Genomic DNA, 25,888 nt, shown 5'->3' with positions numbered 1-25,888 from the left:
TCCTTTGCATCTGGCATCTTGATCAAAAATAAAATAAGCAATATAAGGAGTTGTGCCTATGAATAAATAGCTCAGGAGAAATAAAGTGGAAAGTTTTTTGGAACTAATAAAAATGGTCATGGAGCTGTGATTTCATCTGTATGAATACCCTCTGCACTGATGCTGAACTCATGTGAATATGCCTTCATGCTTCATGTGGCTGAAAAATTCATTAACTGGTGGCCAGTCATTTCAAAGATGAGGCTCTCCCACACTTTGTTAAGCTAGTCCTTAGCTTATGAAATGAACAGACACACACTCCATCACCAAAAGCCAAAGTTGAAATCTTTCTACTTTGGGAAGACTCATTCCTCTCCTCTCCAGGCTGTACTCTAGACCTCCTCTACCATATCCTAGTTCTTCATCTTGAAGCCTCTCTCAGTCCTGGAATTCACAGAGTGGACATGTGCCAGTTAAGGAGAGTGCCCAGGTCAGCATAGGTCTCGTTTCTCTCTAGGTTATATTCTAGACTTCTTCTAACAACCCTCTCATTCCCTTTCCCAGCTTCCCTTTCTCACCTTAATTTTATGTGCTATCTTCCTCCATTTGAATAGAGTCTCCTTGAGGGCAGACACTATCTTTTTATTTTTTTATTTGTACTTCTAGCACTGAGCATAGAATTTGGAACAGAGTAATCACTTAATAAACATTTATTGACTGACTCATCTACCTTTGGCTTGCACCCTCAGCTTAAACCTTCCTCTAGATGACTTTTCTAGAGGATATCCTTACTCTGATACTCCAATAGACTCTCATTGATTTGATGTTTCCACCAATGATCCACTTCACACAGAAGACTGTCTACCTAGCATAATAAATTATGATATTTCTATGGCTTATCTGGTTAGCAGGGTAAAAGGAAGATTTGGCTGTGATTTTGTCCCCCTAGGAGGATCTGTTGTTGGCTTAGGAAAAGAAAGCCGTTGAGAAAAAGAGAAAAGGGGGATGACTGAGATAGGATATGAGAGGTAGGATATGAGAGGGGTAAAAGACTATGAGTAATAGTGGAAGGGTAAGTTTTGGTAACAATGGCCATTTCATACTCTGAGACTGTAGAGAATGAGTGAAGACAGAAGTTTGGAGGAAGGCGGCTGAGGGAGTACATATTGGTTGAACTTACTATTTTCACTAAAGTACTTTAAGGGGTCAAGGCCATCTGGGGGAATACTGAAAAAAGTGGTAGGGTTAGAGGCTTGATAAGAGGAGGTCTAGAATAAATGTGGTAAATATGAAAGAGTAAAAAGGAGACTGCCACCCAGCAGTGAGGAATCAGTCATTATATTTTCATGATATTATAATAAATACTCTGACAATACTCAAACAGACGTGGGATCTCTGACATGGATGTCCCCTCTAATGATGCTCTAAGACCATGCGCCTTACAGCAGCCCATCCGTGGCTGCTCATTTTGGGTGATTCTTGTCCATGTCCTCCCACAAACTCATCACTGAAGGTCCCCCCAATCTGCTGGGGTCTTACTTTGCTTTCTCCTGATATACCATGAATATGAGGGTGGACTACTGGATGTCTCTGAATCAAAGAATCTTAAATCTAGAGCTGGAAGGGACCTCCAATGTTATCTATTCCAACTCCATCCTTTCACAGATGTGAAAACTAAGGACCACGGTGGTTAAGTGATTTACTCAAGGTCATACAGGCACTAAGCATCAGAGGTGGAATTTGAATCCAGATCCTCTGACTCCAGAATACTCTCTCCTATGTATCACACTGCCTTTTTATAACTATGTGACTTTATACTACATAAAGGCTTAAATTAAAGCTGAACAAAAGTCATTTCTTGAGTCTCCAGACTAATTCTCTATGCTACCTATTATATTCTCCAGTGTCTACTGCTAGGGGTATTTAAGATATTTTCTTTTCCAAGTAAACAGCTAGTTTTCTGATGATAGAAATTATTAGTAGCTAATCATTATTAATAAAAAGCAGTAGAGAGCTTTTTGCAAAAATGAAAAACCTAAAGCATAAGTTTTAATGCACTAAAGAAATCAGAGAGACAAAATGGCATTACAGAGCGTTGAAGTCTGAAAGGCCTGGGTTCAAACTCTGTCTGTGACATTTAGTAATGGTGTGACAATGAACATATGCTCCTTAATCTCCCTGAGCTTCAGGGAATTCTCTAAGGTTATAAATTATAGATGGGTTGCTCTGAGGCTTGGTATAAAGTATATATGAAATATACAGAAAGTCTCTCTTCTAAGGATCTTCAAATATAACTAAATTTTCTAATCCAAGGTATTTACAACAAGAAAACAAATTAATGATTATAATGCAACAAACAATTTTATAATTAAGTTTATCCACTGCCTAGAGGGAAAGAAATAAGAAATAAGTTACACAACTAGAAAAAGACATCAAGACTGTGATTAACTTACCTTGTGTGGCAATATAGTGATTGGGCCGGTGATAACCCTAAAAAAAATAAAAAAATAAAGGTTTATTTGACAAACTTAAAACCCATGGGTAGTACCTAAGTCACTTGTTAAATTCGCTGAAATGAATTCACATATAAATATCAGGAGCTAATATATTCGGTGTTGAGATTAAACATATCTAACACATTGGGTTTCTTTTAACAAAGGAAGGGACATCAAATGTCAGAGTTATGATGATTTCAAGGGAGGCACGAGTAACTTAATCATATGACAACTGTGAGGTGATAGATGAGCAATAAACACCAGCAACTTATGGATTCCCTGAAATAATACAATGCTGGCTCTCATTAGAGTACAAATAGGTTGGCAATGTACAATAGGATTTCATTTGGTTGGGGCTGTTATTGGCAACTTGCCCAAGGCTTCAACCCGCATGCTGTTCTATCAATGTTAATACTAACAGTTTTTTTTAAACAATGTTAAGGTTGTGACACCAACCAGCAAACACCAAGAATTTAAAGGGGCAGCTCCTGCACCTGATGCCCTATCTTTGACATCAAATGGCAACTCAGAAAGCATGTGGGAAGTCACCAGAGAATTAATTGCATAGGAGGGTAGAACTGGGAAAGGACAGAGCTAGCTCATGTACGTTGCCATGAGCTAGCCCTGTCCTTTATTTTAAACTCTAATGCTTTCAATTTTTTCCCCTTTACCTCCAAATAGGTAGGAAAGTGTAAATAATGTATTAGAGACTTTGGTGTCTTATTTTAATTCCCTAAAAAAGTGGACTTTCAGTTATGTACTATAAGGGGTACTATCATATAATACTTAATTCCTTGGGTTGATTGTTGAGCAAATTTGTTTTGCCTTATTCTAAAGAAGGAGGAAAACAAACATTTATTAAGCACCTGTCCAAGAACCATGCTAAGTACTTCACAAATACCATTTTCTTTGATCCTCAGAACAACCATAAGAGGTAGGTGCTATTTATTATTATACCCATTTTACAGCTGAGAAAATTGAGGCCAAGAAAGATTAAATGATTTGCCTAGGATCACACTGCTAGTGTGAACTCAGGTGATCCTGATCCCAGGACCAACATTTCATTTACTTGCTTCACCTAGTTCCCTTTAAATTATGCTATGCTGATGGCTACAGGAACCCTTCTCTGAATTTTTTAGGCAGTCCTGATAGCCACTCTGGATGGAAGTTAGGTACAGTGGCAAATTATTCTCCCTTGAGCCCCAAATTCCATGTCTTTAGGGAACTATGACTTATCTTCATTTCTCTTGGACCTGATACTAGTCCTTGATCATCTCACATACTCTCTCATGTAAATGCTTTAAGTTTTACATAAGTGAATATCAATGTTGCCTATAGTTTTTAGTTTGAGTTTTATAATTCTTTAAAATTATCTTCCTTTATGTAGTTACAGTCATTGTATATATATTTGGTTCTGCATAATTTTCCATAATTTTCTCCATATGTTCTATTTCTCCATATTTCTCATTATTTATGGAAAAGAACCTGAAGTTATCAAAAAAGTTAGAAAATTGTTTCTCGCCATTGACGAAGCAATACCACTACTGAGTTTCTATCCCAGGGAGGTAATGACAACAAGTAAAGACCTATGTGTACAAAAATATCCATAGTAGCTATATTTGTAATAAATAAAACATTGGAAAGATGAAAACAAGCTGACAATTAGGAAGTGTGATGGAATTTAATGCCATGAGCAATTAGGTTTGACACAAAGATCCCGAACCCTTTTTTCTACCACCATGGAAAGTTTTCCTTCTTTTTCTTACTGCATTGATTTTTGTTGTTGTTTGTAAAAAGCTTTTAAAATTGTATGGAGTTAAAATTGTATATTTTCTCTTTTATGATCCCTTTTAACCATGGTTTGGTTATAGACACTATATCAAGGAACAGTTGTGAAAAGCACCTCTTTCTACTTTGCTTTTTTTAATATATACTTCTGCCTTTTATATTAAGGTCACATGTCAATTTGGAATTTATTGTGCTCTATGATATGAGTTGCTGATCTAAATCTATTTTCTGCCAAACTGCTTTCTAATTTTTCCAGCAGTTCTTGTCAAATAGAGAATTCACCAAATAGTTTATGTTCTTGGATTTACTGAACCATGGGCTACTGAGTTTGATTATTTATGATACTTGCTTATCTATTCTTTTCCACCGACCTACTTTGAACACTTTTTAACCAGTACCGAACAGTTTTGATGAGTACAGCTTTATAATCATGTTTAAGGTTTGTAACTGCTATTCTTTCTTCATTCCCACTCCCTTCTCACACCATTTCCCTAGGGATTCTAGGCCTTTTGTTTTTCCAAATGATTCTATTATTATTTTGTCTAGTTATAGTAATTAAGCTATTGATTACTTGACTGGTATAGGACTAAATCTGCCAATTAACAAATAATATTTTAATTTGTATTACATTGTGATTCAACCATAAGGAGTGAATGTGCCTCCAATTATTGGACTCCCTTAATTTCTATAAAGAGTGTTTTATAATCCTATATGTCTTAACTATATATGGTTAGAATGACTCCTAAATATTTTGTGCATTCCATAGTTGTTTTGAATAAGAATTGTCTATCATTTCCTCCTATTTTTTTGTTATTGAAATACAGAGATTCTAATGAGGTTTGTGGATTTTTCTGTATACTGTTAATTTTTTTGAAGTTATTAATCCTCTCAATTAGTTCTGGTGCAGATTCTTTTTAACATGATAAAATTACATGCCTAAATTTAAATGCTAACATTATTTGCAAAAGAGAGATATTACTTTTCCCAGTAAATACTGGGGTAAAGCAAGGACGCGCCTCTTCTTGCCATTACTATTTGATATAGTTTCAGAAATTCTAGTGATAAAGGGAAATTAAAGGAATAAAAAATGGCAAACAGGAGAAAAAAATTATTTCTATGGGCAATTATCCCTTTTCACTATTAATGTATTTGGAATTGACTCTTAACCTTACAGTTTAACATTAGTTCATAATAGATTTTAAATGTCTGAATTTCATTATATATGCATATATTTTAATGCAATTTTTTTCTTGTTAATTTCAAATTTTGTATTTTTTTTAATAAATTTATCAATTTTGTTTGTTTTAGTTTTGTTGTCTTTCTCCTGCCCCTTGCTCTCCTGTCTTCTTCTCTCTTTTTTTTGCTACCTTCCTCTCACCTCCTCTCTTTTCCTCATCTTCCTTTACCTATCTGTTCTTTTTCAGAGTTTGGAACTTTGGTTTCCTGGGTGTGGGAAGCTCTCTGGTATGGAAACCACCTTCATCAACTAATTGCTAAATCATCTACAGCTGATTTTAGAAAGTTGCTTGGGGCTTGAGAGGAGAAATGTTTTATCTAAGGTTAGACAATCAATCAATCAGTATTCATTAAGTACCTATTATGTTCCAGGATAGGCATAGGGATACAAATACAGTAAATCAAATCACTTCTACACATTCTTACATCTTCTATGCAGCTTACATTATGGAGTGTGTGTGTGTGTGTGTATACACATACTTACAGACACACACACACACACACACACATACACACACACACACACACACACACACACACACATTTGAGTCAGAGGCAAGGCCAGGACATGAATCCAGGTCATTAAGACTCGTTTGACTAATTGATTATATCTTTATTTCCTCTCTAGGGGTTATGGTTTTGCTCTTCTTTTTATTTTGGTCGTTTGTTTTTCTTCTTAAAAAAAAAAACTAAATTAGCTAATTTTTCAAACATTTTTCAAAGCATTTAAAAACTTTTTGCCACTTTAATTGTTTTTATTTTGATTCTGTTTATGTCCCATTTAATTTTCAAAATCACTTCTGTGCTTTTGGTGGGTTATTAATTGGTTGTTTTTCTAGCTTTTTAATTGCATGCTCAAGTCATTAGTCTTATCTTTTTCTCGTTATTAATGTGTGTTCAAGAATATATGTTTTCCTCTAAGGAATATTTTAGATGCATTTCATAAATTTTGGTTCTCTTACTATTATCATTTTATTTAACATAATACTTGTTTATTTCGATGATTTATTCTCTAATTACTGAAGAATTTTTTGTCTTAATTTACATCTGAAACTTTCTTTCCTGTTTCCTTCATTGATTTAATTTTTTTAATTGTATTATGATCTGTTAAGAAAATATAGAAGGTTTCTCCCTTTCCACCTTTATTATTACTTTAGGCCACAGCACATAATCTCTTTTAAGCTCCATAGGCACCTGAGAAAATGTGTATTTTCTAAGATTCCTATTATTAGTCTCCATAGGTTTATTCAATCTAGTTTTTCTAATATGGTCTCCAATTCTTTAATTTCTTCCTTATTTATCTCTTCGGTAGATTTGTAATAGTTTTATTAGAAAAAAACATCAAAGTCACCAATAATTTTGAACTCTATAATCTAGGTCTAGAATTTGTTTACCTTTAAGAACTTAACTTCTACGTCATTTAGCATATATCATGATACTATTCATATCCTGTGGTGATTTTTAACAATAATATAGCTTTTGCTTGTTTTTCTGGACAGATCCATATATGTTACAATATCAAACAAAATTATTGTTGCAACTTCTACTTTATAAGTTCTAGTTAAAGCATCTTAGATTCACAGTAGACTTTATCCTAATCACTGAATTTATATTAACTTTCATTATTTAATTATGTTTCTTGCAGACAGTAAATTGTTGGATTCTATTTTCTAATTCCTTTTGCAACTCACTCACATTTATGGGTGAATTCAAACCATTATTACTCAAGGCTATAATTGTTAACTTTATTTTTGTTTCTAGTAAGTCCTGTCTAGTCTTTTTTTTTTTTTATAAAGAGGTGGCACAAAGAATCTTATATTTTGTCTTGTATAGAACGGTTGAATTTTATTCCTTGGCTTCTCAAATTCCTTCACTGTTCCTCTTCTATCCCCTCAACATATTCACACAGTTCCTTGGATTCTACTCTTGCCAGTTAATTTTTATAAAACTGTCTCCATCTGAACCAGATAAGAGTATATGTTTAGGGATTACTTAATCTTCCTCAGCATCCTAACCTTTTATTCGATTTTACGTGTGATGCCCAATTTCAAGGAATAATTTCTTTGTTCACCATTTCCTTTAGACCTCCATTTCTTCTTGTTCAGCTTTTCCTTTTCAAATGAGCATACTAATGGAAAGAGAACTGGCCCCCACATCTGGATCATCTGAGTTCAAGTCCTACTACTGACTTTGAGATGGCATTTGAAACTTTCAAACTCCATCGTATCACATTCTTATAGAATGGTTTAATCTTTTACTCATATTTGCTTTATAAGTTATGTTTATCTTGTTAAATTTTTGATACTTGGTCAATTGGCATGTCAAATTAATCCTATACCTGCCTCTATTCTTGAGCAGAAAGAAGGACAGCTTCTGATGTCTTTTGAACGTTATCTTTTCCTGTGATGCACACTACTCCAATTTGCAGGACAGGCATTTTGGGAACACGATGTAATCTCCCTCACTTTTCTATATGTCATATTTTATCATCGTCTTTGCTAAGTAACATTATGTTATTCAAACTTATGTTTTTTGATATGTCAGTTGTTTATGGCATTTCAAAAATTTGCTTTCCTGCTTTTTTTTTCTATTCTGAAATTTTTGTTTGGTCTGGGCCATTCTATTCCCCAGAAAGCCTACTGTTTTATTAAGGTTTTTTCCAAGAATGTTGTCTGAGATAGGGATTCTCATGGTTGTAATTTTGTGTTCATTTCAAATTTTGATTCTTACAGATTCCAGGTGTTCCTTTATATTTCTTATTGACTTTGTAAACCACTCTAGAAGTTCTCACAATAGGATCTCAGGAACTGTTACAGTGCTGGTTATTCTGTTGTAATGGTGGGGACTGACCAATAAGCACTCAGTCCTTGAAGCATGCACACATATATTCCTTACCTGGTTTCAGTCCTTGAAGCATGCTCAAACATTCTATGCCTGCTGTCAATCTAACATGTTGAATTTTGGTAACCAGTTTTGACCATGATGACTCAGGGTTAGTACTATGTCATGATGATAAGTCTTCTACTTGGCTTTGCAGGGGCTGATGACAGAGGAGAGGCTGGTCCTGAACTGAGTGTGCATATGAAAGGTCTGAGTGGCCAATTGCTCAGTCTCCCTGGTGGCTTTCAAATAGGAATTACTTAAACAATCTTGGAGGTATGTACTATTATTATCCACATTTTTTGGATTAGAAAACTGAGGCAGGCAGAGGCTAAGTGTCGTGCTTAGGGTTACACAGCTACTAAGTGTTTGAGGCTAGATTTGAACTCACATCTTCTTGACTCCAGACCCAGATCTTTATCCACTGTGTCACCCAGTTACTTCTCCCTTTTCAGGACCCAACCTCTCACTGTCAGTGTAAGTCAGATGGATGACCCCACTATAATGTGCTACACTGTCAGACTTCCCCTATTCTTTTAATCTGCATTATTTATGCATGGCATGGGGGTGTCCTTTTGTGTTTATTCATAGTCATTTTTTGTCCTACTCTTAATTTTCTCATCTGTTTTTTTCCCGTGAGGATTCTTCCTCCTTCTCCCGTTTTTTGCTGTTCTTTCATTTTATTTAGTTAACTTGTTACTGTTTGAAGTTGACAAAGAGGAACTAGTCTTAGACATGGACACTTAGTTGGCCATCTTACCAGAAGTCTGCTTAGTGGGTTTTCTGTATACATCGCACTGAGATGCTCAAATATAATGAAACATATTAGAGAATTTTTTTATAGAATATTAAAATTATCAAAGCTACTTGTATGCTTGTTTGTGGGTTTTTTACTTTAAAAAAGTTTTCTTTCATACAGACAGATGATATACTGTGTATGCTACAAAATGAAACTGGGCAAAATCCTAAGCAGTACTTGCTCATACAGACCCTAGAAACTTATCTCCTTGCTCTAAAAACCTTATTGCTCACTAAATGAAGTCCCAATTTCTTAAGAATCAACATTCCAGGACCTCCACAAAGTAGCCCCAACTAATCGTTTTCAGTCTTATATCCCATTACTTTTCTATAGGAGCCCTACTCCAGCTAATCTAGGTTCCCTCAACGTAACTTGTGTTTTACTGTCTCTCTGTCTTCTCTCATATCATTCTTTCTATCCTGAATATCATCTCCTTGAAATCCTGTTATCCTTCCTGGGCCTGCTCAAATATTCTAGTTAATTGCATATGTGTCTTATCTTAAGAGGAAGAAAGGCTCTGAGGCCAGGGACCATCTTTTTAGAATAGATGCTCATTACCTATTCATTGAAATGAATGAAATGTGCTTTAAGGAGGGACAATCCTTGCCAAATCCAGTAAATATTTTCTAATCTCAAAAGCCAAACTTGTTCTGTCATCTGAGTTTTCGGTTATCATGGTATGTCTGGGTTTGGGTTTTATCTGATGTTTGGGGCATGACCTGCTTTCCAAATAATCATCCCTGAAATTCCAGGAACATACACAAGAAGTACTGTTCTGTGCAAGCTTCTAAGAGAAATATTTAAAACTTCTTTGAGGCATTTACAGGTAATACTTAACTAATGATCTTGATCTACAAAATTACAGAATTTCAGAGATAGCAGGGGACCTGAGTAGCTACAGAGTATAACCAATATACCTGAATAAGAATCCTCAGTATAAAATAACTGACAAGGAGACAAAGGAAATAAAATCCCTTATTTGAAGGTGACAATTTTAAGGATAAAGCCTTTATGTGAAAGTCTCTAGGAAATTATAAGTGATGACAGCCATGCATAGCAACAATATAATACATAATATATAATGTACATAATAATAGCTCATATCATTTTCCAGTTTACAAAGAATTTTCTTTACAACTACTTCTATCCTCATTTTACTAGGAGAAAACTAAGGTTTCCAGAGCCTATGGGGGAGAACCGAATTACTTGCTTAAGGCAAAATGGGAATAAATGGAAGGGTCAGAATTCAGGTTTTCTAACTCAAAGCCACATATTCCTGCCTTTAGACCAAGATAAATACTGCCTATTTCTCATGAACGGTTAGGATGTTAAAATTTGTTTTCTGCAAATTCTGGTCTTAAAAGGTAATTCTGACTGCCCCTTGATCTCCAGTTGACTTTTGATTTTATTCATTCTTTCAACAGAAAACATACTGTCTGTTAAAGAATTTATTCTAATGTAAAACATTAAGTTAACATGATGCAGAATGAACAAGAAAGCAGTCTTCAATAATTAAACAGCGTACATATTTAATGAAATGTCTTGCTTGCATTAGAAGTCCTAGTTAACAGCTGCACACTACTTTGAAGGCAACTTTAAAGTGCCATGATGACAAGAGACTGCAAATCACTGTATTAGGAATTACAGAGTTTTGTCACATTAATATGCAAACAGATTTTTTTAAATGTGGAATTATGCCAAGTTGTTGACAGAAAATGAAAATAACATATTCTTGGTCCATATCAAGGAGGGCAACATACAGCACTACTGACAAATTCTCCAAGAAACAGGCTGATTTGGAGAAAGGGATGATTATATTTTTGTTGACAAGTACTCAGATTTATAAGGCAATGTCAGCTCCAATTCAATTCAACCAAAATTTATGAATGTTATAGAATCTAAGAGGTGGAAATGAAATGAAAGGAAATCTAGTAAAATCCAAATCTAACAATTCCTTTTACATCTCCAACAAATGGTTTGTTCAGTCTTTGAAGACTTCCAATGAAGGAGAATCTACCCATCCAACTTCTGGGTGGTTCTGACAGTTATAAAGTTTTTCTTCACATCAAATCTACACCTGATTCTCTGCAACTTCACCTGCTGCTCACTTTCTGTCAAACATATCAAATCTAATGCCTCTTTCACACGATAGTTCTTCAAGCTATCTTGAAGATAGTTCTTATGATCCCTTTAAGTCTTTTAAACTCTAGGTTTCAATTTCTTCAAATGATTTTCCTATTGCATAATGTTCACTTCTCTCATCATCAGGGTCACTATCTTCTGGATGTGCTCCCAAAATGTGGTACACAGGACACCAGAATCCTCAGTAATGCTTTTAAAGTTCCTTTTATTGATATCATTTGTCCCCACATGGAACACCTGATGCAAGTGGTAGTCATTAGGTCTGACAGTACTCAAAAGCCTCTGGTGCATTCCTGGGGAAGACAGCAGATGTATCTGTTGTTTATATCAAGTCAAAAAAAAAATAGCATTCTCAGCACCACTGAGTAGGGAGTCATAAATTTCTACTACTCTTCTCTTGTTCCTTTGACCCAACTAGATGACCTCTTAATTAATACCACCTGTTGGTCTATTATCGCTTGGCACTAGAGGCTACTTCCTCTAGACATGGTTCAGATCCTCATCCCATAAGAGGCATCTCCCATCCATTTTATATCTCCAAACATCCTTCTCCTTTCTAATTTTTACCACAGTCTTCTACTTCTAAACTCTGATATAGGTGGGACTTTCATTTTGCTTCTTTATATCTCTTTTTTTCTTGATTTTCTCCATGAAGTACTTTCTCCTGTCTCCCATGAAATGCTATGTCATCACAGAGAGCAGAAATGAATTCAAAGTGATATTCATAAAGCATAGTTCAGACCATGTCATGTTCTTTCAAAGACTCTGGTAGTTCCCTATTACTTGTAGGATCCAAACTCAACTCCCTTCTTGACCTGGCTCCAATCTACTTTCCCACATGTATTGGAAAACCTCAACAAACTCTACAAGTTGAAGGCCAAATGCGCCTTCTCGCTGCTCCTCACTCACAAAATTCCTTCTCCCATGTTCATGCTTTTGCAAGGCCACATTCCCCTCTTTTTGGTATGTGCTCCCTCTCATTTCTACCTCTTAGAATCCCCAAATGCTCCTTCCTACAGGAGGCCTTTTCTCGATTTCCCTAAGCTTCAAATGCCTCCTCCACAAAACTATCTTGTTTATGTTGTATATTTTTATTTCATATGTTTGTATATTTTATTTTATATTTCTTGTTTTTATACATATGGTCAGGGGTTCTTTCATTGTTGTTTCTATTTTCCCAATGCCTAGTGCAGTGCCTGGCATTTACTTAATAAGTGCTTGTCAGTGATTTTTTTTAATAGTCTATTCACTTTCTTCTTTGGGATAAAGACCAGCTTGTCTGTTGGATGTACCTAGGTGCTATATGGGACTTGCAGAGCTCTCTATACTTGCTGAAAGGAGGTCTCTTAGTCCTTCATTTTTTTGGCAGGTCTCTTGGCTAAATCCTGTGGTTAATTACTGCATGAAACAGACAGTTTATGAGCTTTGAGATTTGACATATAAAGATTTGAAAGACCACAAATTCTAACCACAGTGTTTCATTTTGCCACTTGTCACCTAAGCTTTCCTTTTACTCTCCAGGGTCTGTCGGGGAGACGAGGTTTAATTTACTTAGCAGAGATACGTAAATAAAATAAATACAGAAGGCATAATGCACCTATATCCCTGGCCTGAACTTTGACCAGTGCATTTCTAGCAGTTTTATACTTAGGTTTACCACCTGGTCTATCAAATATACATCAAAAAGAACAGTTATCTTTGCTCATTACTTTAGTCATACATACATCAATATAATTTCCATTAATGTAGTCCGAGTTTGTATCTCCTTCTAGTGTCTGCAGCCTTACTCGAGAATGATCATCTGAAACAAAATAGAAAAAATCCTATTATGTGTGCTAAGAGTTACAGCATATAAACACATTATATACGCATCATTTGTACCCATGCTACTTTAAAGACAAATAGACATTAAGAACCACTCTTTCTAAGCTTCTAAAATTAGGAACAGGGATTTAAGAATACTCATATTTATTAGAAAAATCTCATTATTTTGTCTTTGATCATTTATAAACTTAAAAATTTCAGATTTTTGGACAAGTCAACTGACTTTTACAGCACTGTACCTTTAAGGCAAGGTACCATGATAGGTACTTTGGATACAAAGTTAAAACAAAACAATTCCTAACCTCCTGGGGCTTAGATTCTGAGAAAAGGTGTGTGTGTGTGTATCTGTGTGAGTGTATAAAATATGTACATGGATAAGTAAGTCTAAGGTAACCTGGAAGGTAGAATGTACTGTACTTACAAATAGGAGGGGTGAGGCATCAGAGAAAACTTCACAAAAGAGGAGGTACCTGAGATGACTCATGAAGCAAGTTAAGAGAAAAAGATGGAAGTGTGAAGGTATTAGATTCCAGAGAAGAGAGATATTTCTTGAGTGAAGGCAGAGAGACAGAAGGTGTAATGATGAGTCCTGAGAAGAGCTAACAGCCCAGTTTGGCTAGAACATAGTATAATGAAGGGGAGGAGCCTGGCATTTAAAGTTCTCTAACACCTGAAAGGTAGGCTAGATAAGACTGTGGAGGGTTTTAAATGCTAGGCTACATTCTATTCTAAGTGCAGTAGGGAGATAATTAAAAATTCTGAGCAGGTGAGTCAGTCCTATCTTAAGATCATTATGCTGATAGCTGTTTGGAGGATGGGTTGGAAAAATGAGGGACTAGGGTATTAGAAATCAACTAGAAGGCTACTGAAATGGTGCAGGCAAGAGGTGATAGGGCTTGAACTAGGCAGTATGGTTGGAAAACAGGGGACAGAAGAAAGAAATGCTATGAAGGTAGAAATGATAATATTTGGGAATTGGGTATGGGTTGGATATGGTTAAGGCTAGGGTAAGGAAGAAGGAAGAGCAAGATTTAGCTCTAGATTTGTGAACCTAGGAGGCTGGAGGGACAGCAGTGCCCTCAGTAAGAAACAAGAAAGATTGGAGAAGGGAAATATTTAGGATGAAATAAAATGACTTGTTCTTCAGCATGCACTCTGGACTTTACTATAACCCCTAAGCCTCTTCATCTGGAAGTTTACTCCAGCTCTAGAATTCATCACGTAAACTGGAAGTACTCTCCTACCCTTTGGCCTTTCCCTCTGATTCCATTTAAGGAAGAAGTCTAGGCTAGTCATGTCTAATTTCTGCATTCAGGCTTTTTTTTTTACTATGTCACCTCAACCTCCTCTCCTCACCCCTCTTATTGCTTTCTTTTATGTAAGCCTTCCCCTTTTAGAATATAAGCTTTTTGAAGGCAGGGACTGTCTTTCTTTCTACTTCTATTTGTATTTCCATCACTTAGCACAATGTAAGGCACATAGTAAGCACTTAATAAATGCTTATTGACTGATTTTTGGATGTGTTGAGTTTGAGATATTGATGAGATGGTCAAATAGAGGCATCCCATAGACATTGAGGACTAATGGTTTAAGAACACAGAGGATTAAATGCAAGGGTTTTTTTTAAGGCTAAGGGAAACATAGATTTATTTCTAGAAAATAAGAAAGGTGTCAGTAAGTGAGGACAGGCTGAAGATGTGAGGCAGGAAAGTGAGAGAACAAGGCAAGGCCTCCCTAGAAGAAATGAGAATAAAAGCATAAGTAGAAGGGCCACCTCTTCTTAAGAGATCAGAACAAAGGAGGGGGGAATAGGAGATGATGTTGAAAAGGTTTTGAGATAAGGACAAGAGGAGGTTCAAGATAGAAGGTCTTGACTTTCTCAGCAAAGTAAGATGGTAAGGTTCTCTGTTGGGGAATAGTATATCAGGAAAAACTTACCGTGAAGAAATAAAGGACAGTAGAGATTAAACAACATAAATATGTAACAGACCTGTCAGTATAATTTTGTGATTTCTTGCAATGTCATTCAATTAGAAATGGAGAATGCAGATATAAGGGGTAACCCAGGTTTAGGCTTCAGCAAAGTATAAGCAATGATAGGACAATAGCGCAAAGAAGTAAGGGATAAAAATACAGAGGATAGAGTTTAGTTGAACTAGTTAGGGATAAAGTCAGGAAAGGGAAGAAAATGGAGAGCAAGGGTGATGGGAGTGAAAGAACAAGGGAAAGTAGAGAGGATTTAAGGTTGTCTTGAGGATGAAGAATAAGTTAAGAGGGCTGAGGCAGAGAAAGAAATGGAAAACTAAGAAATTGTGATCATAGTGAAGAGCTCTAAGTTCAGGAACATAGAGGGAGAGAGACTATGGGTAATGATGAGATGCAAGGCACAACCATCACCATAGGTGGCTAAAGTAGAGTAAGAATCTAGGCCAGCGAAGCTGAAGACATCCATAAACTTGGATACCATTTTGTTTGAGTGGAAATCAGTATGTATGGTGAAGTTCTTGGGTATGAGAGGGGGGAAGGTAGAAGAGAAGATTATGAGACAGCTACTGAACTCCTGGGGGAAGGAGAGGGAATGATTTGGAGGCCATTAGGTGACTGCAACAAAGATCTGGATAAAAAACAGATGGAGCGATGATAGATTGAATCTTGAAGGAGAAGTTGCTCAGTGTCAAGGGCAGAGAGAAGTATCAGCAGTAGCAATGAGGAACAAGGTGTTTGTCTACTACTCCCATCTCAGTGTGGCAAGAGGTAGTGAGAAGGTGCACCTAGTACTAGAGATGGGCAACTGTGAACATAGTGTTTTCCAGAGAGAGCCAGGTATATACGAATGGAAATAAGATGGAAATAGTGTGAGAAGAAATCTGTTATGAGAAAAAAATTATTAACAACAGAATGAAGGTTTCAGAAGGACAAAAAGGCAATAGGAAAAGGTGGACAGGGATGAGCAAGTGGAGAAGTAGTATCAAGGAGAAGGAATCTCCCCCTCATAGAATACAATGACTCACAAGCGGTTGTTTCTTGGATATGGCATTTTAGGAACATCTCTACCTGAGATATTTGAGCCTTGTCTTTAACAAATGATTGATGGTTATAAATAATGCACTAGCCTCTTAAATTCTTTCAGTAATCTTATCTGAGTTGTATATACTATGTGAATTTCAATGCCAACTTTGGTATCCCCCTTACAAATGTTTCAAAGCACCTTGATTCTGTTCTTGCACTATCACTTTAAAAACAAAATATGATTGGTTATAGATTGCATACTCATCAAATTTGTAGATGACCCAAAGCTGGGAAGGATAGCTAACATACTTAATGATAGAATCAGTATTCAAAAAGATCTCCACAGATTAAAGAAGTGGGTTGAATCTATAAGATGAAGCACAAGAGGAGTAAATGTAAAGTCTTATATGTGGATTCAAAAAATAAACTTCACAAGTAGAGGATGAAAGTGGCATGGTTAGACAGCATGATACCTTAAAGAGAGGTCTAATGGACTATACATTCAATGACTCGGCATTTGATAAGGTAGCAAAAAAGAAAAACAAAACAAAACAAAAATAACTAACAGGATCTGATGCTGCATTACAAAAGATATAGGAATACGGTCATTGTCTTGCTGTACTGCATTGGTCAGACCACATCTAGAGTATTATGTTCAGTTCAGTTTAAAATATGGAAAAGATCCAGAGGTTGACAAAAGGATAAAAAACGTCAAGTCCTTGCCATAGAAGGATCTGCTGAAGGAACTAGGGATTTTTTAGCACAGGAAGAGAAGACTCAGGGACAAGATCTGACAGGTTATCAAATAAAGAGAGATTAGACTTGCTGTTGTTGTTTTCATTCATGTCTGACTCTTCATGACCCCATTTGGGGTTTTCCTGGCAAAGATACTGGAGTGGTTTCTCATTTCCTTCTCCAGCTCATTTTACAGATGAGGAAATTGAAGCAAATAGAGTTAAATGACTTGTCCAGAGTCACACAGCCAGTAAGGGTCTGAGGCTAAATTTCAACTCAGGAAGATCAGTCTTCTGACTCCTGCCCCAGGGCTGTATCCACTAGGCAGCACCATCTAGCTGCCCTTGGAATGGAATAAGTATTTATTAAATGTCTACTATATGCTAGACACTATGTAAATTCTTTATATTACTTTACTTAATCTTCAAAATAACCCTGTAAGGTAAGAGGTATTATTATCCCCATTTTGTAACTGAGGAAAGTGAGGGAGACAGAGGGCAAATAACTTTCAGGGTTATACAGTTCACCAGGTAGGAATTCAGTTCCTCCTGACTCCAGGCCCAGTGGTTTCTATCCACTAAGTCACTTAGCTTTCTCTATTTGGCTTTAAAAGACAAAAACCAAGAAAAATGGCTAAAAATTGGGACAGTAATTCACTGTTGGTGGTATTATGAACTGATCCAACCATTTTGGAGAGCAATATGGAATATGCCCAGAGTTATTAAACAGCCTAAACCCTCTGACCCAACAAAACCACTACTAAGTCTATTTTCAAAGATGATTAAGGAAAAAAGAAAAGAATTTGTATGTTTTATAATATTCACAGCAGGTCTCTTTGTGGGGGCAAAGAACTGGAGATTGTGAGAATGCCTGTCAACTGGGGAATGGCTGAACAAGTTGTCCTATATGATCCTGATGAAATACTATTGTGGTATAAGAAATGATGAGGCTCATCGACTGTAGAAAAAACATGAATGAGGGAGCCAAGATGGTGGAGTAAGAAGTAAGTCACTCTCATCCTCCCTTACTGACCTCTGAGAACCCAGAAAATATTGCCCTAGGAAAAACTCTGGAACAGCTGAGCCAGCAGAAGGACAGGGGGCAGCAGTCTTGTAACAGGAAAGGCTTCTCTAGCTCTGGGGAAGGGGGAACAGTACAGGAAGGGAGGAGTCCTAGCAAGCTGGCAGCAAGCCCCACCTCAGCAAACCAGGGGAGATCCGGAGCCCCAGGGTGGTGGAGAGGGCAAGTGCCAACACCAGCTCCCCCTCAAAGTGTCTCAGCATGGGAAGGGGAACCAGTAGACACCAGCTCAGGAAATCACCATGAGCACAGGCATTCTCCAGCAGCCAAATCTCCTTGTGCTTCAGCACAACTCCAGGAAGCACAATTACCAGAGGCATAGCTCCAGGCTGGCAGACATCCTCCAGCAGCTAAACATTCAAGCATTTTAAAGAAATCTGGGTAAGCAGGAGTCCTCCAGGGGTCAAACTCCCTATCCCAACCCCAAGAGCTCCAGTGTTGCTGACACCACCTCAGCACCAGGTAAGCTGCCAGACTCCTACAGCCTCCAGCTGCCAGCACCTGAGGCCCCACTATACAAAGCTAGTGACCAGGTCCCAAGCTCCCAGCACAAGAAGCTTGGGTTAGTGCCCCCTGTGCTCCAGCAGGAGAGCTCAATTTTAAAAGCCAGGAAATAGGCTTTTAAATGAGCAGAAAGCAGAAACGGACAATGACCATAGATTCTTATTATGGGGACAGGGAAAATCAAGGCACAAATTCAGAAGAGGACAACATTGTCAATATACCCACATCCAAAACCTCAAAGGGGAATATGAACTGGCCTCAGGCCCAAAAAAGCCTTCTGGGAAGAGCTCAAGAAGGATTTTAAAAGTCAAATAAGAAAGGCAGAAGAAAAACTGGGAAAAGAAATGAAAAGTATGAAAGAGAGAGTCAGTAGCTTAGAAAAGGAAGGACAAAAATTTACTATAGAAAACAAGTCCTTAAAAATACAATTGGCCAAATCGGGAAAAAAAAAAGTACACTGAAGAAAACAACTCCTTAAAAAGCAGAATTGGCCAAATGGAAAAGAAGGCACAAAAACTCACTCAAGAGAAGAATTCCTTAAAATGTAAAATGGGCCAAATGGAAAAGAAGGTACAAAATCCAATAGAAGGAAACAATTCATTAAAAATAAGAATTGGGCAAGTGGAAGCTAAAGACTCTATGAGATATCAAGAATCAGTCAAATAGAAACAAAAGAATAAAAAAATAGAAGAAAATGTAGAATACCTCATTGGTAAAACAACTGACCTGGAAAATAGAACCAGGAGAGACAATTTAAAAAAATTACTGAAAACCATCATGAAAAAAAGAACCTGGACAGCATCTTTCAGGAAATCATCAAGGAAAACTGCCCTGAGGTCCTAGAACCACAGAGTAAAATAGCCAGAGAAAGAATCCACTGATCGTCTCCTGAAAGAGATCCCAAATTGAAAATGCCTAGGAATATTGTAGCTAAATTCCAAAATTACCAGGTCAAAGAGAAAATACTGTAAGCAGCCTGAAACAGTTTAAATATCATGGAACCACAGTCAGGATTACACATTACCTTGCCAGCTTCTACATTAGAAGATCAAAGGGTGTGGAATACCATATTCCATAAGGCAAAGGAGCTTGGATTGCAACTAAGTATCAACTATCCAGTGAAACTGAGCATAATCTTTTAGGGGAGGAGATAAACATTCTATGAAATACAGGACTTCCAAACCTTCCTGATGAAAAGACCAGAGCTCAACAGAAAATGTGATCTTCAAATACAAGACTCAAGAGAAGCATAAAAAGGTAAACAGGAAAGAAAAAAAAAAACAAAAACAAAAATGTGTTTTTAATAAGGGCAAACTGTTTATATACCTACAAGGGAAGATGACACTTGTAACTCTTAAGAAATGTATTGCTATTGTTACATTTAAAGGAGGTATACATAGAGGGCATGGGTATAAATGGACTTTGAAGTGATGATAAAAAATCTGATTAAGTGGTGAAAAGGGATCTTTCTGGGAGAAAAGGAAAAGAAGAGGCAGACAAAGGTAAATTACATCACAAGAAAAGGCACAAAAACCTATTACAGTAGAGGGGAAAGAAGGGAGGGAGATAAGCATTGTTTGAACCTTACTCTCATCATATTTGGCTCAAAGAGGGAACAACATAATCAGTTAGGTATAGAAGTCTAACTTACCCTACAGGAAGTAGGAAGGGAAAGGGGAAAGAAAAGGGAGGGGTGGATAAAAGGGAGGGAACAAGTAGTAAGGGTAAAGGGGAAGAAAAGGGAGGGGGCTGATACAAGGGAGGGCAGAATGAGGAGGTGGTGATCAAAAGCAAAACTCTAATTATGAGGGAAAGGGAGAAAGGAGAAAGAAAAGTATAAATGGGGGGAAGATAGGATGGAGAGAAAGACATAGATAGTAATCACAATTGTGAATGTGAATTTGATGAACTCTCCCATAAAACAGAAATGGCTAGTACAGTGGATTAAGAACCATAAGCCTACAATATGTTGTTTACAAGAAACACATTTGAAGCAGAGGGATACACACAGAGTAAAGGTAAAAGGCTGAAGAAGAATACATTATACTTTAGTTGAAGTAAAAAAAAAAAAAGCAGGGATAGCAATCCTGATCCCAGATAAAGCAAAAATAGATCTAATTAAAAGAGATAATGAAGGAAACTACATCCTGCTAAAAAGCACCATAGACAATAGTGTAATATCATTACTAAACCTATATGCACCAAATGGTATAGCATCCAAATGCTTAGAGGAGAAGTTAAGAGAGTTACAGAAATAAATAGACAGCAAAACTATACTAGTGGGGGATCTCAATCTCCCCCTCTCTGAACTAGATAAATCTAAACACAAAATAAGCAAGAAATAAGGAGATGAAGAGAATTTTAGAAAAGTTACATATGGTTGACCTCTGGAGAAAACTGAATGGGGATAGAAAAGAATACACCATATCCTGGCGGTATATGGCACCTACACAAAAATTGACCACGTGAGGTATTTATGCCTCACAATCCAATGCAGGAAGGCAGAAATATTAAACGTATCCTTTTCAGGTCATGATGCAGTAAAAATCACATGTAACAAAGGGCCATGGAAAAACAGACTAAAAATTAATTGGATACTACATAATCTAATTGTAAAGAATGAGTGAGTTAAACAACAAAGCATAGAAACAATCAATAACTTCATCCAAGAGAATGACAATGAGACAACATACCAAAACTTATGGGATGCAGCAAAAGCGGTTCTTAGGGGAAGTTTTATATCTCTAAATACTTACATGAATAAAATATAGAAAGAAGAGATCAATGAATTGGGCATACAACTAAAAAAAGCTAGAAAAAGAACAAATTAAAAATCCCCAATTAAATACAAAATTAGAAATTCTGAAAACCAAAGGAGAGATTAATAAAATTGAAACTGAGAAAACTATTGAACTAATAAATAAAACTAAGAGCTGGTTTTATGAAAAAAGTCAGATGATCATTTTAACCAAGTTAAAGCAATCTAAATAATGATGATCGGACCACTGGGACAATTTCAAAAGGATTTTTAAAACTCATTTATTTTGTAACTTTACCAAGACAATCCCAAATGGGGTCACAAAGAGTTGGATAAAACTGAAAAATGACTGAACAACAAGAACATGCATCCTAGGAGCTCATCTTTACTGCCCATGAATTAAGGAACTGACACCAGAAAAAACAAATTTAAAAGGGCTTATATAAAAAAAAAAAGACATTTGCTTCCCTCTATCTTGATATCAGAACCATCCAAAACTAGTGACTTAAAATGAGCTATGGTAATGTGTAAAGCTTGGCAGGTAGGCTAACAAGACAATTTTTATGGTTCCAAATAGAAGAACATCACTGCTCATCTCCACAGAGACTCTTTGACCAGAGCTAATCTTTCCCAGAAGAGGGAAATGGAGCAGAGTACTGTGAATGGGAGCAGGCTGCAACATGCAACCAAGAAGGCGTTCTTTAAACAACAAGACTATAGGACGCCATTAAGGAGTTGTACACAGGGAAGAGAAGACAGGTTGGTCGCATGCCTTCTTACGTCTCTGTGCTCTCTGTGGTCCAATCAAATCTGTCTATTTGCTGGTTCTTACACAAGAAACTCTGTCTCGAACTTCTGTGGCTTTGCATTGGCTATCCCCTATGCCCAGAATGCTATCCCTCCTCAACTACATCTCTTGGAATTTTTAGTTTCCTTCATAACTCAGTTCAAGAGCCACCTCTGCCAGAGACCTTTCTTTGTCACACCTACTAGTGACTTTTCCCTCAAGCTTACCTTACATCTGTTTTTGCATGTATCTTGTATATACCAATACAGAGCATGTGTGCTAGAGCCATCTCATACCTGCTCAAGAAAGGTAATTGTTAAATATTTGGTGTTAGCTTTTACACCTCAGAAATCAGAAAATCTACAAACCAGGGCTTGATTTATTGCTTTGTTGATTGTCTAGACTGGGAAGGGGAAAGTTCAGCAAACTACTACCACCAATCAAATCCTGGCCGCCCAGGCTGCTTTTGTACTACCCTTGAGCTAACAGTGCTTTTTACTTTAAAATATAAAAATCACCCGGATTTGGCCCTGGGCTATTAATTGCTGACCTCCTAGTTTAAATTTAAGAAAGTGATGAAGAAAATGTTAATAATGCTAATTAAACTTAAAAGTGTGTCCTACATTCACTCTCCCCACCCCCAGCAGGTTGGTAAACTTTTAACTACACACTCTTGGTTATATATGCGCATGGCGCAGGCCCCCTTTAAAATGTATATGAATCTTCATTTGAAAATAAAATCAAATGTAATTTTTTGAAAAAAATTAAATAAAACTTTAGCAAAGAGATTAAAACAACTTATCTTGAGGATAATACACTTTGACCAGGTAGGATTTATACGAGGAATGCAGGGCTGGTTCAATATTAGGAGAACTATCAGCATAATTGTACAATAAAACTCACAGAAATCATATGATTATCTCAATAGATACAGAAAAAGCATTTGACAAAATACAACACCCATTCCTATTAAAAACACTAAAGATTTTGGAATAAATGGAGTTTTCCTTAAAATGACAGGTAACATCTATCTAAAACTATCATCAAGCATTATATGTTATGGAGATAAGCTAGCAGTATTTCCAATAAGACTGTTATTCATTATTATAATAGAAATATTAGCTTTAGCAATAAGAGAAGAAAATTAAGAGAATGAGAATAGGCAAAGAAGAATTAAAGCTATCACTCTTTGCAGATGATATGATGGTATATTTAGAGAATCAAGTAAAAAATTACTTGAAATAATAAACAACTTTAGCAAAGTTGCAGGATATAAAATAAACCCATATAATCATTGGCATTTCCATATATTACTAACAAAGTCCAACAACAAGAGATAGAAGGAGAAATTCCACTTAAAGTTACTGTGGACATTATAAAATATTTTGGAGTCTACCTGCCAAAGCAAACCCAGGAACTATATGAACACAATTACAAAACACTTTTCACACAAATAAAGTCAGGTCTAAATAAGTGGAAAAATATCAGTTGCTCATGGGTAGGCTGAGTGAATATAATAAAAATGACAATTCTACCCAAATTAAATTACTTATTCAGTGCCGTACCAATCAAACTACCAAAAATTATTATATAGAGCTAGAAAAAATAATAACAAAATTCATCTGGAAGAACAAAAGGTCCAGAATATCAAGGGAATGATGAAAAGAAATGCAAGGGAAGGTGGCTTAGCTGTACCAGATCTTAAATTGTATTATAAAGCAACAATCATCAAAACTACTTGGTACTGGCTAAGAAATAGAGTGGTGGATCAGTGGAACAGATTAGGTACACAAAACATAATAGTCAAAGACCACAGCAATCTACTATTTGATAAATAGAAGACTCCAGCTTCTGGGATAAGAATTCACTATTAAACAAAAACTGCTGGGAACATAGTATGGCAGAAACCAGGCATAGAACAACATCTTACACCCTGTAGCAAGATAAAGTCAAAATTGGTACATGATTTAGATATAAAGGCTGATATCATAGGCAAAGTAGGAGAGCAAAGAATAGTTTACCTCTCAGATCTATGGAGAAGGGAAGAATTCATAACCAAACAAGAGATAGAGAATATTATGAAATACAAAATGGATACTTTTTATTACATTAAATTGAAAAGTTTTTGCACAAAGCCAATGGAACCAAGATTAGGAGGGAAGCTGAGAAACAATTTTTACAGCCAGAGTCTCTGATAAAGGTCCCATTTCCAAAATATATAGAGAATTGAGTTGAATTTATAAGAATACAAGTCATTTCCCAATTGATAAACGGTCAAAGCATATGAAGAAGCAGTTTTCAGAGGGAGAAATTAAAGCTATCTCTAGTCATATGAAAAAATGCTCTAAATCACTACTGATTAGACAAATGCAAATCAAAACAACTCTGTGTAACATACACACACACATTTGTGTCTAATGGTAGCCATCTTTGGGGGGGAAGGGAAGAAAAGAGAAAAAAAGTTAGATGACAATTTTTATATTTAAAAGAAATAGCAAGTTGTACATAATAGATTGCAGTTTCATGTGTAATCATCTTTTTAAAAAAATTCCACTGTTATGTTAATACTTGTGTCATTTCAAGGGCAGGTAGGTAGCACAGTGGATAAAGAACTGGTCCTGAAGTCAGGAGGACCTTAGTTCAAGTCCTGCCTCAGACCAAACACTTGACACTTACTAGCTGTGTGACCCTGGGCACTCGCTTAACCCTAACTGCCTAAAAAAAAAAAAAGAATACTTGTATTATTTCATACATCAAAAATAAAACATATTAAAAAATTTTTAATAGTTAAAAATTACAAAGTGACAAATTTAGGTTTAACTTCAGGAAAAACAACTTTCTGATAATTAAAGCTGTTCATGAGTGCAATGTCAGGAGATAGCAGGTTTTCCTCCATCGGAGGTCTTCAGGCAGAAACTGGACTTTTCAGATAAATTATAGTAGGATTGCTTTTGGGTCTGCATAAGACTGCTGAAACCTCTTCCAACTCTATGATTCTTTTACTGATTCTATGGCACTGCAAAAGCAATGATATTGTTTTTCACAAAAATATAGGTATTCTAAATGATTCAGTACCGCTGCTGTGAATTGAACAACACTTTGGCATATGATTTGGGCAAGAGTATTATCAACCCATGTGAGATTCTAAAATTGACTTTATGTTCTTGAGAGGGTTTCATGGCTTTTTTTTATAAATTACTTATTTAATATTTTATTTTTACCAATTAAACCAATTTACCAATTACCAATTAAAAACAATTTTTAACATTCATTTTTAAAATTTTGAGTTTCAGATTATCTCCCTTTCTCCCTCCACTCTCTACCCCAATGAGAAGGCAAGCAATTCAATATAGGTTACACATATGTAGTCATGCCAAACATGTCCATATTGGTCATGTTGTAAAAGAAAACATGGACCTAAAAAAACCCTCAAGAAAAATAAAGTAAAAAAAAAAAAAGTATGCTTCAATTTATATTCAGACACCATCAGTTCTTTCACTGGAAATGGATATCATCTGTCATCATATGTCCTTCAGAGTTGTCTTGGATCATTGTATTGCTGAGAAGAGTTAAGTCACTCATGGGCGATCATCTTACATTATTGCTATTACTTTGTACACAGTACATTTCACTTTGCATCAGCTCATGTAAGTCTTTTCAGGTTTTTCTGAGAGCATCCTGTTCATCATTTCACACAGCACAAGAGTATTCCATTGTAATCACATACTACAATTTGTTCAGCCATTCCCCAATTCATGGACATCCCCTCACTTTCCAATTCTTTGCCCCCAGAAAGGAGCTGCTATAAATATTTTGGTACATATAGATCCTTTTCCCTTTTGGTTTATATCTCTTTTGGGATACAGACCTAG

At 36.2% G+C, this 25,888-nt stretch overlaps 1 protein-coding gene across 5 annotated transcripts in view; it reads right to left on the bottom strand.

Moving 5' to 3' along the window:
- Positions 1-25,888, bottom strand: part of LOC114031828 (receptor-type tyrosine-protein phosphatase mu) — a 958,139-nt gene that overhangs the window by 115,761 nt on the left and 816,490 nt on the right. For all 5 annotated transcript variants that reach the window (XM_027846963.1, XM_027846964.1, XM_027846965.1 and 2 more), the window contains 2 exons: positions 13,044-13,120; positions 2,433-2,469 (listed from right to left, as the gene is read on the bottom strand). In XM_027846963.1, coding sequence (XP_027702764.1) covers positions 2,433-2,469; positions 13,044-13,120 — 114 coding nt within the window. The remainder of the gene's footprint in view (positions 1-2,432; positions 2,470-13,043; positions 13,121-25,888) is intronic.

Source organism: Vombatus ursinus, unplaced genomic scaffold, assembly GCF_900497805.2.
Source record: "Vombatus ursinus unplaced genomic scaffold, bare-nosed wombat genome assembly UNPS02015255.1, whole genome shotgun sequence".
Taxonomy (NCBI): Eukaryota; Metazoa; Chordata; class Mammalia; order Diprotodontia; family Vombatidae; genus Vombatus; species Vombatus ursinus.
The sequence above is the reverse complement of the archived record's forward strand: the minus strand, read 5'-3'. Positions and strand labels throughout refer to the sequence as shown.